This window comes from Hypomesus transpacificus, unplaced genomic scaffold (genome assembly GCF_021917145.1).
Source record: "Hypomesus transpacificus isolate Combined female unplaced genomic scaffold, fHypTra1 scaffold_170, whole genome shotgun sequence".
Taxonomy (NCBI): Eukaryota; Metazoa; Chordata; class Actinopteri; order Osmeriformes; family Osmeridae; genus Hypomesus; species Hypomesus transpacificus.
In genome coordinates this window covers 374,534-390,286 of record NW_025813728.1, presented here as the reverse complement: position 1 = coordinate 390,286, position 15,753 = coordinate 374,534, and the positions used below count along the sequence as shown (strand labels likewise).

At 37.6% G+C, this 15,753-nt stretch overlaps 1 protein-coding gene and 1 long non-coding RNA gene across 2 annotated transcripts; both read left to right on the top strand.

The window, feature by feature from the left end:
* The first annotated feature begins 1,182 nt into the window (after window positions 1–1,182).
* Window positions 1,183–3,501, top strand: LOC124489110 (nuclear factor 7, brain-like). Its single transcript, XM_047051764.1, has 6 exons — window positions 1,183–1,198; window positions 1,736–1,777; window positions 2,118–2,156; window positions 2,488–2,529; window positions 2,767–2,787; window positions 2,895–3,501. Exons 1-6 carry the CDS (start codon window positions 1,196–1,198, stop codon window positions 3,447–3,449), a joined length of 702 nt encoding a protein of 233 aa, XP_046907720.1. The 5' UTR covers window positions 1,183–1,195; the 3' UTR covers window positions 3,450–3,501.
* Window positions 3,502–14,654: 11,153 nt separating this feature from the next.
* On the top strand, window positions 14,655–15,334 carry LOC124489055. The gene is made up of 3 exons (XR_006958751.1): window positions 14,655–14,689; window positions 14,986–15,018; window positions 15,303–15,334. It is a non-coding gene; the product is annotated as an uncharacterized LOC124489055 (long non-coding RNA).
* Window positions 15,335–15,753: the final 419 nt, after the last annotated feature.

Genomic DNA, 15,753 nt, shown 5'->3' with positions numbered 1-15,753 from the left:
TCAGGGCCGGCCCAAAGCATAAGCGAACTAAGTGGCTGCTTAGGGCCACCGTGGCCACCAGAGGGCCCCCAGGAGCACATGAAATTACAGGTTAATGTAATTAATAATATTTTTGTGTATATAAAGGGCGAGGCTGAGGGCCCCAAAATCAATTCTGCTTAGCCCCATTAAAGCTTGGGCCAGCCCTGAACAAATTAAACCGGTGAATCAAATGATTTATTCTAACTCATGCTCTCGTCTCACGTCTGAAATATTACAGGAACACTACCTCAGGCTATGAAACCAATCCATATTGAGGCCAAAGCCAGGGGAGTATAGTACTTCATCTGTCTCATGACTGGATCAAAGATCGCCCATCCTCAGCATTCTCCCTCCCTTCCTCTTGTTCTCTAGGCAACGGTGGCAGCTCTACTGTAATATATTGTGTATAACAAATCGTTTTTGACATTTCAATTTTGTTAGTTATAACCAGAGTGATGATAGGTGGTTCAGTAAACCCTTTGGTCCCTGACTAATACAGAAGTTCAGTGTCTTATCTTCGCTACATCTTCTTAAGTTTGCGACATTGAAACTTAAATTTGTTACTTTTGCTCTCACTCAATCTCTCGCATAACTGCAGACGCTGCTGTTTCCTGGATAAAAAAAAAACGTTATGATCAACTGTTAAACATTACTTTCATGTATTTATATGCGTGCAAGGTCCAAGAGCAAGATACTGAAAGGCAACAACTGAACAAGAAGTCACTGGAAAAGGAAGGTATAGTCTTTTTGCCCGTCCTTAAATCGAAATTTACTGCTAAATTAAACTAATGTACTGACACAAGGAGATAGTGTTTGGGATTTAAACACATCGGTGTTTTTAAGTGAATTTTCAAATTCTTTCAGTAATCTAGATTTCAGATTGTAGGCCTACATCTATTCAGTGTAAAATCTGAAAACAAGATTATCAAGCTCTGACCGATGTTCAGTTTTTCCTTTGTGTTTAGCTCTTGAGAGACCACGTCCGTGTGTTTCATTCAGGAGTTAATTTTCTTACGTCCATTTATTTCCCTAAACAAACAGGTGCTGCTAACTGTCCAGCCTAACGTAGCTGCTTCAGAAATGACTGTCATTGAGACAGCGTTGTGGGTCCTGGTTTTACTGGCTGGGGTGTTAGCTTCCTTCGTTGCTATCAGCTGTTGTTCGTGGTGTAAAAATGGTACCAAAAACGTGCATAAAACTCTAGCTGATACTATGATTTCATATACATGATAAGTTGAATATCTTTGACTTTCTTGGAAGATAATGGTGGCAACTCTTAGCTCAAAGTAGTTATTTAGGCACTTTCCAGTTAAACATTTAGAGCAATGATACATACGTACGTACTTATATTTGATAAGGTCCAATCACAGAACTGAGCCAAAGTCTTTGGTACAAAAATCAACAGAAAGGTCTTTAAGAAATAATGAAATGAAAATACTTTTTCATTTCAATTTTACTCTTAAAATTGCACTTTTATTTTGCCACACAAAAACAGAGGCCAAAAAAAGAGTTAAGACAATATTCATGTCATTCCTTTGTGGGTGCATAAGAATTTATGACTGTACCCAACTACACATTACATTACATTCTACAATATACAATATTATTGCCACTTATAATGAACAGTATAGACAAACACATGTAAGTAAATAATGTAATTTGCAATCATCATTACCTTTAACAAAATGTGGATCTTCTGGTGTATTGTTTACAGATACAGGTGTTAAAGATGGTCCAACACAAACATCACGTCAAGGTAGGACTTTAACGATAGGTTTGTCATAGTTTGTAATAGTATTTTGTTTTTGTAATTATAAACATGTTTCTTTACTTTAAATGGTACTTTCTGGTGTAAAAAAGGCTGTACACTCTTACTAAAAACAAGCTTACATCAAAGTAGGAATGAACAACATATTAATAGCCTATAGTTAGAAATTAATTAAACTACGTTACATTACATTCTATATAATACAATGCTATTGCCACTTAAAATGAACAGTATAGACAAACACATGTAAATAAATAATGTAATTTGCAATCACCTTTACCTCTAATGAAAGAATGTTCATGTGGATCTGCTGATTACTTTTTTACAGGTACAGGTGTTGATGATTCTACACCAACACCACGTCAAGGTAGGACTTTAACGATAGGTTTGTCATAGTTTGTAATAGTATTTTGTTTTTGTAATTATAAACATGTTTCTTTACTTTAAATGGTACTTTCTGGTGTAAAAAAGGCTGTACACTCTTACTAAAAACAAGCTTACATCAAAGTAGAAATGAACAACATATTAATAGCCTATAGTTAGAAATTAATTAAACTACGTTACATTACATTCTATATAATACAATGCTATTGCCACTTAAAATGAACAGTATAGACAAACACATGTAAGTAAATAATGTAATTTGCATTCATCATTACCTTTAACAAAATGTGGATCTGCTGATTTATTGTTTACAGATACAGCTGTTAAAGATGGTTTCACACAAACATCACGTCAAGGTAGGACTTTGTACATGGGTTTGTCATAGTTAGTAATAGTATTTTAATGTTTGTAATTATAAACATTTTCTTTACATTAAATTGTACTTTCTGGTTTAAAAAAGGTTTTAAAAAAGTGCTTTACATCCTATGATTTAATGAAACATGAAGATAAGTTGAATGTCTTAAATTAATTTATAAATACATTTATACAAAATGAATACACATTTTTTATGCGTGTTTCTAAAATCCTTTCAGATTTTTCACGTGTGTTTGGCGGTAAGTGTTTGTACGTCACATCATTCACAATAACAACATTTTTATCCATAAAAAAGAATACCAAATTCACAATTGTCTGACTTGTCTTTCCTCCTTTTTCTCCACAGTTAACGTCACTCTGGATGTGGACACAGCTCACCCTAACCTGGAGATCGACGAGAAAACTGCAATGGACGGGCGTCGGTACCGATGAGCCCTACGTGTTGGGTACTATAGGTCGTGCTTGGAGATCCTACTGGGAGGTGGACGTTAAGGACAAGGTTGACTGGGTGCTGGGCGTTGCCCAGGAAACAGCGGTTAGCGGCGGAAAGTTGGATTTAAGTAGGCCTCGTCGTGGTTATTGGTTCATCAGGCTGTCTAATGGAGAAACACTGAAAGCGAAGTCTCCTACAACCCCCGATGATGATGATTGTCTGTCTGATAAAGATATTCCAGAAAAGGTTGGCGTCGATCTGGATTATTGCAACAAGAAGGTGACTTTCTACAACGCTGTAACTGGTTCTGTTCTTCACATGTTTGATGATGGGCCCGAATACAAGGATGTGGTTCGGCCCTTGTTCTCCCCAAGGAATAATAATCAACACCCTATCAGGATTCTGTCAATTGACCCAGATAGAAACACCAATTATAACGTCATAGATGAAACAGTTGAACAGCACTAGAGTAGGCCTACCACCTTCCTGTACCAGCACACTGTGTCAGGTGTCTGGCTGTCTTCACCTAAACCCAGCGGCGTAACAAGGACTTGGCAGGCCCGAGTGCAGATCTCACCAACGGGCCCCTTACCGACCTATCGTCAGGCGAAATTATTGAGTTTTCAGTTTAGCAATGCGCAAGGAAATTTAGGCTACTCATGATGTACAATTAAGGGTAACGACTGCTCCTTCTATGTGAAGATAGATTACGGTTTTCAAAGATGAACGGCTCAGACTCGCGAGTCTCTGGCTCTAGATTATGCTTGCTACAACACGGAATGAGCATAATGGAACAGTCAGTCATGAGCCGACGTATCTGAGACGTTTGAAATAGAGCACGGAGATGAGAAGAAAATCTGATCATTTACCGAGGCTTATCCGACGTTATGAATGACGTTTCGATCTGTCATGTGTGCTATCTGGGTACTAGTAAAAAAAAAACAGTCACTTCGATGGTGAATATTTGATTTTATGTTCGTTAGATATGCTAGTTTACATTTAGTCTATCTAGCTTTAGCTATTTTCCGACTACATCCTGCACATAGTTTACTATATCTAACCTGGCCGCTGCCTGGTAGCCTAGGCCTATATGTGCATTTTTATGACGTTTAATAGCCATGTCAACTGCATACACCAGACCGTAAACGTTATATAATTATTAGCCTACCCTGGTGGCTGAGTTTCACACTCATTGCTGTTGCCGGGCTGGGGGTCAGACGTAGCGTCCTCTTCAACACGCTTCGCCACAATCCAAATGAGCATAGTTTTGACAGCTTTGCCACCCTTACATCTTGCTCTTTTCGTTCCTGCCGCTTTCTGGAGCCACTATTATGTTAAAGGGCATGGCATGGGGTAGCCTAATTCGCTTCAAAACACTAATGCAACACAACTGTAGTATCCCAACAACAACTGTCTGTGGTATTCCAACAACTGGATGGGAACAATCGTGTGTGGGTGGGCGGGAATCTTTGACAACAATATTACCCAGACATCCTTGCTATTTTTCGAGGGCAATATTACTTAATAAAAACGACATTTGTTTCATTCAGCAAAAGGCAAATTAGGAAAAATTAATTATTTGCTGTTGTTAACACTGACTGTTTTTAAAATGTTTATTGGGCAGGTGATAGCTCATAATTCTGAATAACTGACACCATAATTGAGAAATGTTTGCGAATTGATAACACTGGATCATATGTGATCCTCAACTTGCGGTATTACAGCGGTGCAAGGGGCCCGGTCAGATTGCTTTAAGGGGCCCGGTCAGGTTGTCTCACTTTTACGATGAGATCGAGGACGGGCCCCCTTTCGCCACGGGCCCTAGTGCAGCTGCACTCCTTGCACTCCCTATAGTTACGCCACTGCCTAAACCTACACCTGTGGAAAGAAAGAAATACTTTTCACGTCTGATGACACATCAAAGAAAGAACTCGGACATACAACATCGTCAGTGTTGCTGTACATTTCTTCCATGTAAATGAAGGAAAACAACCGATTCACACGTTTATCTGCCAGAGTTTTATGAGAATTGAGGGACATACAATTGCGTACCGTGATGTCATTGTTTTTACATTGTTTTCATTGCTATTATAGGCTATAGTAGACTTACTTACTAATCATTACAGAAATCCCATTCAAATACAAATTCAATATTGTTTTAAAACAATATCTTACATGATTTTATATTTTTACTATCCTAAATTTTAAATGATGTATTAGAATTTTTGCTTATGATATAATTAATCTGATCTTGAAACAAATTGTGTTTGGCATAGACTTAAGTCACTGTAAGAAAACTACTGTGGTGCTATCATACCGAACTTGAAACTCTACTTTGTTTATACCTGTGCTTGACAATTCGCATTGCATAAAAGGCTTTTTAAACAATAAATGTGATTTTTATGAGACCTGTCTACTCAGTAATATCTCATTGTTCACGCTAAGCTTGAGAAGGGGGGGGGGGGGGGGGGGGGGGGGGGGGGGGGGTAATTCTGATTTCCTCTTTACACCCATTCAAAGGTCCAAAGAAAGGAAACAGTTCGTTGGTAGATCTCCACGTTGAAGAAAGTGACTCTCTGATTCTCAATGTCCAGAAACACTCCCAGAGTATCAGGCTTCAGTTCCATGGGCAACTCAACAGTCCGCAGCGTTGCATCCTCAAAACAAATACTCCGGTAGCTGTTGTCTGGGTTTAAATTGATTATTAAAAATTAAGAATGATTAGTTACCAGAGTCAGGGATTTTGCCAGTGATTTCTATTGATTAAAAATATGTTTGTATTATCAATTCTTCATTTTACTTTATACTGTTAATATAAATCAGGTCCTTCTGTGAACCAGAGTTTAAAATGACACATGTAAAGTTTAACATTCGATTTAACATAAATATTTCTTATATAAATAATGTTATACACTTTTTTTCTGCATTTTCTAACTTTTCTAAGTTTGTGTGTCACCTGTAATGATAATTGAAAAATATTTGTTAATACGTTAAACACTTTTAGAGCAGTAAAGCTTTGTTACAAGTAAAATATTCTACACTGAATGTCGTAGTAGTACTAACAGTAGTGGTAGTACTAGTTATAGTAGTATAACTAGCAGTAGTGCATTAGTAGTAATCGTAGTATTACCAATAGTAGTAGTGCTAGTAATAGTAACATTGATAGTACTTGAACTAGTTGTGGTAGTATTTGTAACACTAGTAGTAATAGTAAAAGTAGTGGTAATAGTGGTAATAGTAGCAATAGTAATACTAGTAGAACTAATAGTCGTAGTAGTAGAAATTTAAGTCATAGTAGTACCAGTAGTATTATTACTGGTACTGGGAGTCAGATGGCTGAGCGGTTAGGGAATCGGGCTATTAATCAGAAGGTTGCCGGTTCTCTATATCTTCTTGTTGTTCTTCCTCCTGTCACACACACCTGGATCAACCTTCAGACTCCTTGTCGTGTCCCTGTTCTTCTTCAACTGACAACCACGATGTCCTCTGGTTAACTAAGAAGAAATTAATACCCTTACTGTGAAAATTTTAAGAGAAGGTAACCTAACCTCACTGGAAAGTCTTAAGAATATCAGCTGTTTTATGAAGTAAAGATCTTGAAATTCACAAAAAGACGAAATTGACAGTTTCTTGTACAATACTGAAAAAAAAAAAAGTATCTTGTCGTTCTAGAAGAATGTTATTTCGTTCTTTGTTTGCAACTGTGTATGTATGTGTGCAAATGTGTGCATGTGTGCAAATGTGTGTGCGTGTGTGCTTAAATTGCAAGCATCACTCACTGCTGTAGCACATCTACTGACACTCACAGACCACTGACCCACATACTCTGTAAAGATGCCTATCAACTAATGAAACACCTCAATCAAATTTATTCTAATTTTTTCTCATGCTCTAATCTCTCGTCGGAAATATCACAGGATCACTACATCCGGTAATAAAACCAATCCATATTGAGGCCAAGGGCAGGGGATTATAGTACTTCATCTGTCTCATGACTGGGTCAAAGGTCACCCGTCCTCAGCATTCTGCTCCATTTTGTTCTCTAGGCAACGGTGGAACTTCTACTATATTGTATTGTGTGTAACAAAATATTTTTTCCAATTTACAACCGGTAATTGACATTTTACTTTTTTTCAGTTATAACCAGAGTGATGATTCCTGCAGTCAGGTTTAGTAAACCCTTGTAGCCCTGAATAACACAGAAGTTCAGTAACTTCTCCTCACTTTATCTTCCTCCATGTCACAAACTTTGTTACTCTTGCTCTCACTCACTCTCTTGCATAACTGCAGACGCTGCTGTTTCCTGGATAAAATACATTTTTTTGATCAGTTGTTAAACATTAACTTCAGGTATACGTGCAAGGTCCAAAAGCAAGATACTGAAAGGCAACAACTGAACAAGCAGTCACTGGAAAAGGAAGGTATGGCTTAATAACTTTTACTATACCAGAGGCTTCCCAAACCTTTTAAGTCTTTTTGCCCGTCCTTAAAATCGAAATATACTGCTAAATTAAACATGTGTACTGACACAAGGAGATAGTGTTTGGGATTATAACACATCCGTGTTTTTAAGTGAATTCTCAAATTCTTTCAGTCATCTAGATTGCAGAATGTTGTATATCTATTCACTGTAAAGTTTAAAAACAAAATGATCACGCTCTGATAGATGTTCAGTTTTTCCTGTGTGTTTGTAGCTCTTGAGAGGCCATGTCCGTGTATTTCAATCAGGGGTGAAAAAAAAATTATGTTTATTCCCATAAACATGCAGGTGCTGCTAACTGTCCAGCCTAACGTACCTGCTTCAGAAATGAGAGTCATCAAACGGACTACAACAGCAGCCCTGCTGCTGCTGCTGATTCTCCTGTTTCTCCTATATTCGGTTATGGAGCAGAGCACATTGGCCTCAGCGATGGACCAGTGTAGTTCAGGACTGTGGTTGGATTCACACTTAATTATGAACCAGTGGATCGTGTTTATAGCAGTGGTTATCTGCGTTGCTATCTTCTTCTATTGTTTGGGGTATAAAAAAGGTACAAAAAAAGTTCTTAAAACTCTTAGGTGATAATATGCTTTCTGAAACATGAAGATAAATTGAATATCTTTTACTTACTTGGAAGATAATGGTGGCAACTCTTAGCTCAAAGTATACACCTCAAAAAATAAAAGGAACACTAAAATAACACTCCTAGATCTGAATGAATGAAATAATCTCATTAAATACTTTTTTCTTTACATAGTTGCATGTGCTGATAACAAAATAACACAGTAATTATCAATGGAACAATAAAAAAAGTATTTAATGAGATTATTTCATTCATTCAGATCTAGGTGTGTTATTTTAGTGTTCCCTTTATTTTTTTGAGCAGTGTAGTTATTTAGGCACTTTCCAGTTAAACATTTAGAGCTAGGATACATAACTACTTGGCTCATTATATTTGATAAGGTGCAGTCACAGAACTGAACCAGAAGCACAAAAGTCTTAGGTACAAAAAACAACAGAAAAGTCTTGAAGAAATATGAAATGAAAATAAATGAACAGTATAGACAAACTGTAAACAACATGTAAATAAATAATTTTATTTGCAATCATCATTATCTCTAACGAAATAATTTTCATGTGGATCTGCTGATTCATTATTTACAGGTACAGGTGATTCTACACGAACATCACGTCGAAGTCTGATTTCACCGAAAGGTTTGTCATAGTTACATTTATTCATTTAACAGACGCTTTTATCCAAAGCGACTTCCAAGAGAGAGCTTTACAAAGTGCATAGGTCACTGATAATAACAACAAGATAGAAGCATAAAGCATTGCGGGTAGCCAAAACAAGAAGCACACATTGTGAACAACCAAAAAGTAAGTGCCAAAGGGAAAAACCATAAGAGCATGTTGTTAAGCAAGTTACAATTAAACAACATGAATCTCTAAGTGCAAGTGTACCTGTAGAAAAGCAAGCAACAGTAAAATAAAAATAAGATTAACTAAAATAGAAAACAACAGTTTAAATCAGGTACCACTAACCAACAAGAGCAACAGTCTCTAAGCAAGAGTCATTCTGATCCTTGAGGAAACTAGCATTGAGTTCAGCAAACCATTCCTAAGTACCGTTGTACTCCCGGAACAAGTGCGTCTTGAGCCTTCTCTTGAAGGTGGAGAGACAGTCGGTGTCTCTGATGGAGGTGGGGAGTTGATTCCACCACTGGGGTGCCAGGCAGGAGAAGAGCTTGTGTTGGGACCGGGCGGTCTTGAGCGGTGGGACCACCAGACGGTTGTCTGAAGAAGACCGTAGGTGGCGGGTGGGGGTGTAAGGCTGCAGGAGAGACTTGATGTAGTCGGGTGCAGTCCCGTTGACTGCTCGGAAGGTCAGTACCAGGGTCTTGAATCAGATGCGGGCCGTTATGGGTAGCCAGTGGAGGGAGATGAGGAGCGGGGTAACGTGGGAGCGTCTGGGTAGATTGTAGACCAGGCGGGCCGCTGCGTTCTGAATCCTCTGGAGAAGGCGGGTTGCGCATGCTGGGAGACCGGCGAGCAGCGAGTTGCAGTAGTCCAACTTGGAGAGGACCATTGCTTGGACAAGCAGCTGGGTGGAGTGCTCAAACAGGTATCTCCTGATCTTCCGGATGTTGTAGAGGGTGAATCTACACGACTGGGAGACCGCAGCAATGTGGGCCGTGAGGAAGAGCTCGTCATCCATGGTAACCCCAAGGTTCCCGGCATAGGATGAAGGGGTCACCGTCGCAGATCCCAGGGTGATTGAGAGGTTGTTGGAGATGGAGGGTTTGGTTGGGATGATGAGAAGTTCTGTTTTGGCGAGGTTCAGCTTGAGGTGGTGCTCGGTCATCCAGGCGGAGATGTCTGCAAGGCAGGCCTCAATCCTAGCTGAGATCCCCGGATCGGTGGGGGGGAACGACAGGTACAGCTGCGTGTCATCAGCCAGGGGCGGTTTTAGGCACGGGCAAACCGGGCAGCCGCCCGGGGCGGCATTTTTTCATGTCAAGTGGGGGGCGCACGAGAATTTTAAAAAAAGAAATCTCTGCGCGGTTTTCATCTATCATTTCAGTTTGTGGAGAATTGGCATATTGGCACCCCCTTCAGGCAGCTGTAGGCACCCCTGCTAGTTTAGTGTAGTTCAGGAGTGTGGTTGGGTTTGCACTTAATTATGAACCAGTGGATCGTGTTTATAGCAGTGGTTATCTGCGTTGCTATCTTCTTCTATTGTTTGGGGTATAAAAAAGGTACAAAAAAAGTTCTTAAAACTCTTAGGTGATAATATGCTTTCTGAAACATGAAGATAAATTGAATATCTTTTACTTACTTGGAAGATAATGGTGGCAACTCTTAGCTCAAAGTATACACCTCAAAAAATAAAAGGAACACTAAAATAACACTCCTAGATCTGAATGAATGAAATAATCTCATTAAATACTTTTTTCTTTACATAGTTGCATGTGCTGATAACAAAATAACACAGTAATTATCAATGGAACAATAAAAAAAGTATTTAATGAGATTATTTCATTCATTCAGATCTAGGTGTGTTATTTTAGTGTTCCCTTTATTTTTTTGAGCAGTGTAGTTATTTAGGCACTTTCCAGTTAAACATTTAGAGCTAGGATACATAACTACTTGGCTCATTATATTTGATAAGGTGCAGTCACAGAACTGAACCAGAAGCACAAAAGTCTTAGGTACAAAAAACAACAGAAAAGTCTTGAAGAAATATGAAATGAAAATAAATGAACAGTATAGACAAACTGTAAACAACATGTAAATAAATAATTTTATTTGCAATCATCATTATCTCTAACGAAATAATTTTCATGTGGATCTGCTGATTCATTATTTACAGGTACAGGTGATTCTACACGAACATCACGTCGAAGTCTGATTTCACCGAAAGGTTTGTCATAGTTACATTTATTCATTTAACAGACGCTTTTATCCAAAGCGACTTCCAAGAGAGAGCTTTACAAAGTGCATAGGTCACTGATAATAACAACAAGATAGAAGCATAAAGCATTGCGGGTAGCCAAAACAAGAAGCACACATTGTGAACAACCAAAAAGTAAGTGCCAAAGGGAAAAACCATAAGAGCATGTTGTTAAGCAAGTTACAATTAAACAACATGAATCTCTAAGTGCAAGTGTACCTGTAGAAAAGCAAGCAACAGTAAAATAAAAATAAGATTAACTAAAATAGAAAACAACAGTTTAAATCAGGTACCACTAACCAACAAGAGCAACAGTCTCTAAGCAAGAGTCATTCTGATCCTTGAGGAAACTAGCATTGAGTTCAGCAAACCATTCCTAAGTACCGTTGTACTCCCGGAACAAGTGCGTCTTGAGCCTTCTCTTGAAGGTGGAGAGACAGTCGGTGTCTCTGATGGAGGTGGGGAGTTGATTCCACCACTGGGGTGCCAGGCAGGAGAAGAGCTTGTGTTGGGACCGGGCGGTCTTGAGCGGTGGGACCACCAGACGGTTGTCTGAAGAAGACCGTAGGTGGCGGGTGGGGGTGTAAGGCTGCAGGAGAGACTTGATGTAGTCGGGTGCAGTCCCGTTGACTGCTCGGAAGGTCAGTACCAGGGTCTTGAATCAGATGCGGGCCGTTATGGGTAGCCAGTGGAGGGAGATGAGGAGCGGGGTAACGTGGGAGCGTCTGGGTAGATTGTAGACCAGGCGGGCCGCTGCGTTCTGAATCCTCTGGAGAAGGCGGGTTGCGCATGCTGGGAGACCGGCGAGCAGCGAGTTGCAGTAGTCCAACTTGGAGAGGACCATTGCTTGGACAAGCAGCTGGGTGGAGTGCTCAAACAGGTATCTCCTGATCTTCCGGATGTTGTAGAGGGTGAATCTACACGACTGGGAGACCGCAGCAATGTGGGCCGTGAGGAAGAGCTCGTCATCCATGGTAACCCCAAGGTTCCCGGCATAGGATGAAGGGGTCACCGTCGCAGATCCCAGGGTGATTGAGAGGTTGTTGGAGATGGAGGGTTTGGTTGGGATGATGAGAAGTTCTGTTTTGGCGAGGTTCAGCTTGAGGTGGTGCTCGGTCATCCAGGCGGAGATGTCTGCAAGGCAGGCCTCAATCCTAGCTGAGATCCCCGGATCGGTGGGGGGGAACGACAGGTACAGCTGCGTGTCATCAGCCAGGGGCGGTTTTAGGCACGGGCAAACCGGGCAGCCGCCCGGGGCGGCATTTTTTCATGTCAAGTGGGGGGCGCACGAGAATTTTAAAAAAAGAAATCTCTGCGCGGTTTTCATCTATCATTTCAGTTTGTGGAGAATTGGCATATTGGCACCCCCTTCAGGCAGCTGTAGGCACCCCTGCTAGTTTAGTGTAGTTCAGGAGTGTGGTTGGGTTTGCACTTAATTATGAGCCAGTGGGTCTTATTGGTCCTGTTTTTAGCAGTGGTTACGGTGTCAGGTATCTGCGGTAATATCTGTTATCGTTTTCGGTATTCTTGGTGTTGTAAAAAAGGTAAAAAAAAGTGCTTAAAACTCTTAGCTGATACTGTGATTTCATGAAACACAAAGACAAGTTAAATACTTAAAATGAACAGTCTAGACAAACTGTAAACAACACCTATAAATAAATATTTCATTTGCAATCACTATTACACTCAACTCACCATTACCTCTAATAAAAGAATGTTCATGTGGATCTGCGGATACATTTTTTACAGGTACAGGTGTTGATGATTCTACACAAACATCACATAAAGGTAGGACTTTAACGATAGGTTTGTCATAGTTTGTAATGGTATTTTCTTTTTGTAATTATAAAAAAAATCTGTACTATAAATGGTACTTTCTGGTGTAAAAAAAGGCTTTACACTCATACTAAAAACAAGCTTACATCAAAGTAGGAATGAACAACATATAAATAGCCTATATTTGGAAATTAAATAAACAACACATTACATTCTATAACATACAATGCTAATGCCACTGAGAATGAATAGTATAAACAAACTGTAAACAACACACGTAAGTAAATAATGTAATTAGCATTCATCATTACCTTTAACAAAATGTGGATCTGCTGATTAATTGTTTACAGGTACAGGTGTTAAAGATGGTTTCACACAAACATCACATCAAGGTAGGACTTTGCACATGGGTTTGTCATAGTTAGTAATAGTATTTGTTTTTGTAATTATAAACATTTTCTTTACTTTAAATTGTACTTTATGGTGTAAAAAATATTTTAAAAAAGTGGTTTACACTCTTAGCCGATACTATGATTTCATGAAACATGAAGATAAGTTGAATGTCTGTAAAAATTAACAGTCTAGACAAACTGTAAACAACATTTAAATAAATAATGTAATTTGCAATCACCATTACCTCTAATGAAAGAATGTTCATGTGGATATGCTGATTAATTGTTTACAGGAGTTGATGAATTTACACAAACATTACGTCAAGGTAGGATTTTAACGATAGTTTGTCAAAGTATTTTGTTTTTGTAATTATAAACATTTTTCTTTACTTTCATTGTACTTTCTGGTGTAAAAAAGGTTAATAAAAAGTGCTTTACAGTCTTAGCCAACTATGATTTCATGAAACATGAAAATAAGTTGACTGTCTTTAAAAATGAACAGTTTAGACAAACTGTAAACAACACGTAAATAAATAAATAATGTAATTTGCAATCACCATTACCTCTACTGAAAGAATGTTCATGTGGATCTGCTGATTAATTTTTTACAGGTACAGGTGTTGATGATTCTACACAAACACCACGTCAAGGTAGGACTTTAACGATAGGTTTGTCATAGTTTGTAATAGTATTTTCTTTTTGTAATTACAAACATTTTTCTTTACTTTAAATGGTACTTTCTGGAGTAAAAAAGGCTGTACACACTTACTAAAAACAAGCTTACATCAAAGTAGGAATGAACAACATATAAACTTATAGTTAGAAATTGAAGAAACTACATATTCGATTCCATTTTATAACATCAATGCTATTGCCTCTTAAAATGAACAGTATAGAAATAGTACTACTAATAATACTATAAAAATAGTATATTTTTGTTTGTAATTATAAACATTTTCTTTACTTTAAAATGTATTTCATGGTGTAAAAAAGGTTAAAAAAGGTGGTTTACACTAGTCGATACTATATGATTTCATGAAACATGAAGATAAGTTGAATGTCTTTAAAAATGAACAGTTTAGACAAACTGTAAACAACACGTAAATAAATAAATAATGTAATTTGCAATCACCATTACCTCTACTGAAAGAATGTTCATGTGGATCTGCGGATACATTTTTTACAGGTACAGGTGTTGATGATTCGACACAAACATCACATCAAGGTAGGACTTTAACGATAGGTTTGTCATAGTTTGTAATAGTATTTTCTTTTTGTAATTACAAAAAATTTTCTTTACTTTAAATGGTACCTTCTGGAGTAAAAAAGGCTGTACACACTTACTAAAAACAAGCTTACATCAAAGTAGGAATGAACAACATATAAACTTATAGTTAGAAATTGAAGAAACTACATATTCGATTCCATTTTATAACATCAATGCTATTGCCTCTTAAAATGAACAGTATAGACAAACTGTAAACAACACATGTAAGTAAATAGTGTAATTTGCATTCATCATTACCTTTAACAAAATGTGGATCTGCTGATTTATTGTTTACAGGTACAGCTGTTAAAGATGGTTTCACACAAACATCACGTCAAGGTAGGACTTTGTACATGGGTTTGTCATAGTTAGTAATAGTATTTTTTTGTTTGTAATTATAAACATTTTCTTTACTTTAAATTGTACTTTATGGTGTAAAATAAAAAAAATAAAAAGTGGTTTACACTTTTAGTCGATACTATGATTTCATGAAACATGAAGCTGAATTGAATGTTTTTAAAAATTAACAGTCTAGACAAACTGTAAACAACATTTAAATAAATAATGTAATTTGCAATCACCATTACCTCTAATGAAAGAATGTTCATGTGGATCTGCTGATTAACTGTTTACAGGAGTTGATGAATTTACACAAACATTACGTCAAGGTAGGATTTTAAGATAGTTTGTCAAAGTATTTTTTTGTTTGTAATTATAAACATTTTCTTTACTTTAAATTGTATTTCATGGTGTAAAAAAGGTTAAAAAAGGTGGTTTACACTAGTCGATACTATATGATTTCATGAACATGAAGATAAGTTGAATGTCTTTAAAAATGAACAGTTTAGACAAACTGTAAACAACACGTAAATAAATAAATAATGTAATTTGCAATCACCATTACCTCTACTGAAAGAATGTTCATGTGGATCTGCGGATACATTTTTTACAGGTACAGGTGTTGATGATTCGACACAAACATCACATCAAGGTAGGACTTTAACGATAGGTTTGTCATAGTTTGTAATAGTATTTTCTTTTTGTAATTACAAAAAATTTTCTTTACTTTAAATGGTACCTTCTGGAGTAAAAAAGGCTGTACACACTTACTAAAAACAAGCTTACATCAAAGTAGGAATGAACAACATATAAACTTATAGTTAGAAAATTGAAGAAACTACATATTCGATTCCATTCTATAACATCAACGCTATTGCCTCTTAAAATGAACTTTATAGACAAACTGTACACAACCTATGTAAGTAAATAATGTAATTTGCATTCATCATTACTTTTAACACAACGTGGATCTGCTGATGTATTGTTTACTGGAACAGCTGTCAAAGATGGTTTCACACAAACATCACGTCAAGGTAGGATTTCGGACATGGGTTTGTCATAGT

What these genes read in the sequence shown, in the direction of transcription:
- LOC124489110 (XM_047051764.1), top strand. An exon ending in AACACAAACATCACGTCAAG is followed by an intron (nt 1,778 to 2,117) that starts GTAGGACTTTAA and finishes ACTTTTTTACAG; the next exon opens with GTACAGGTGTTGATGATTCT. An exon ending in CACACAAACATCACGTCAAG is followed by an intron (nt 2,530 to 2,766) that starts GTAGGACTTTGT and finishes AAATCCTTTCAG; the next exon opens with ATTTTTCACGTGTGTTTGGC.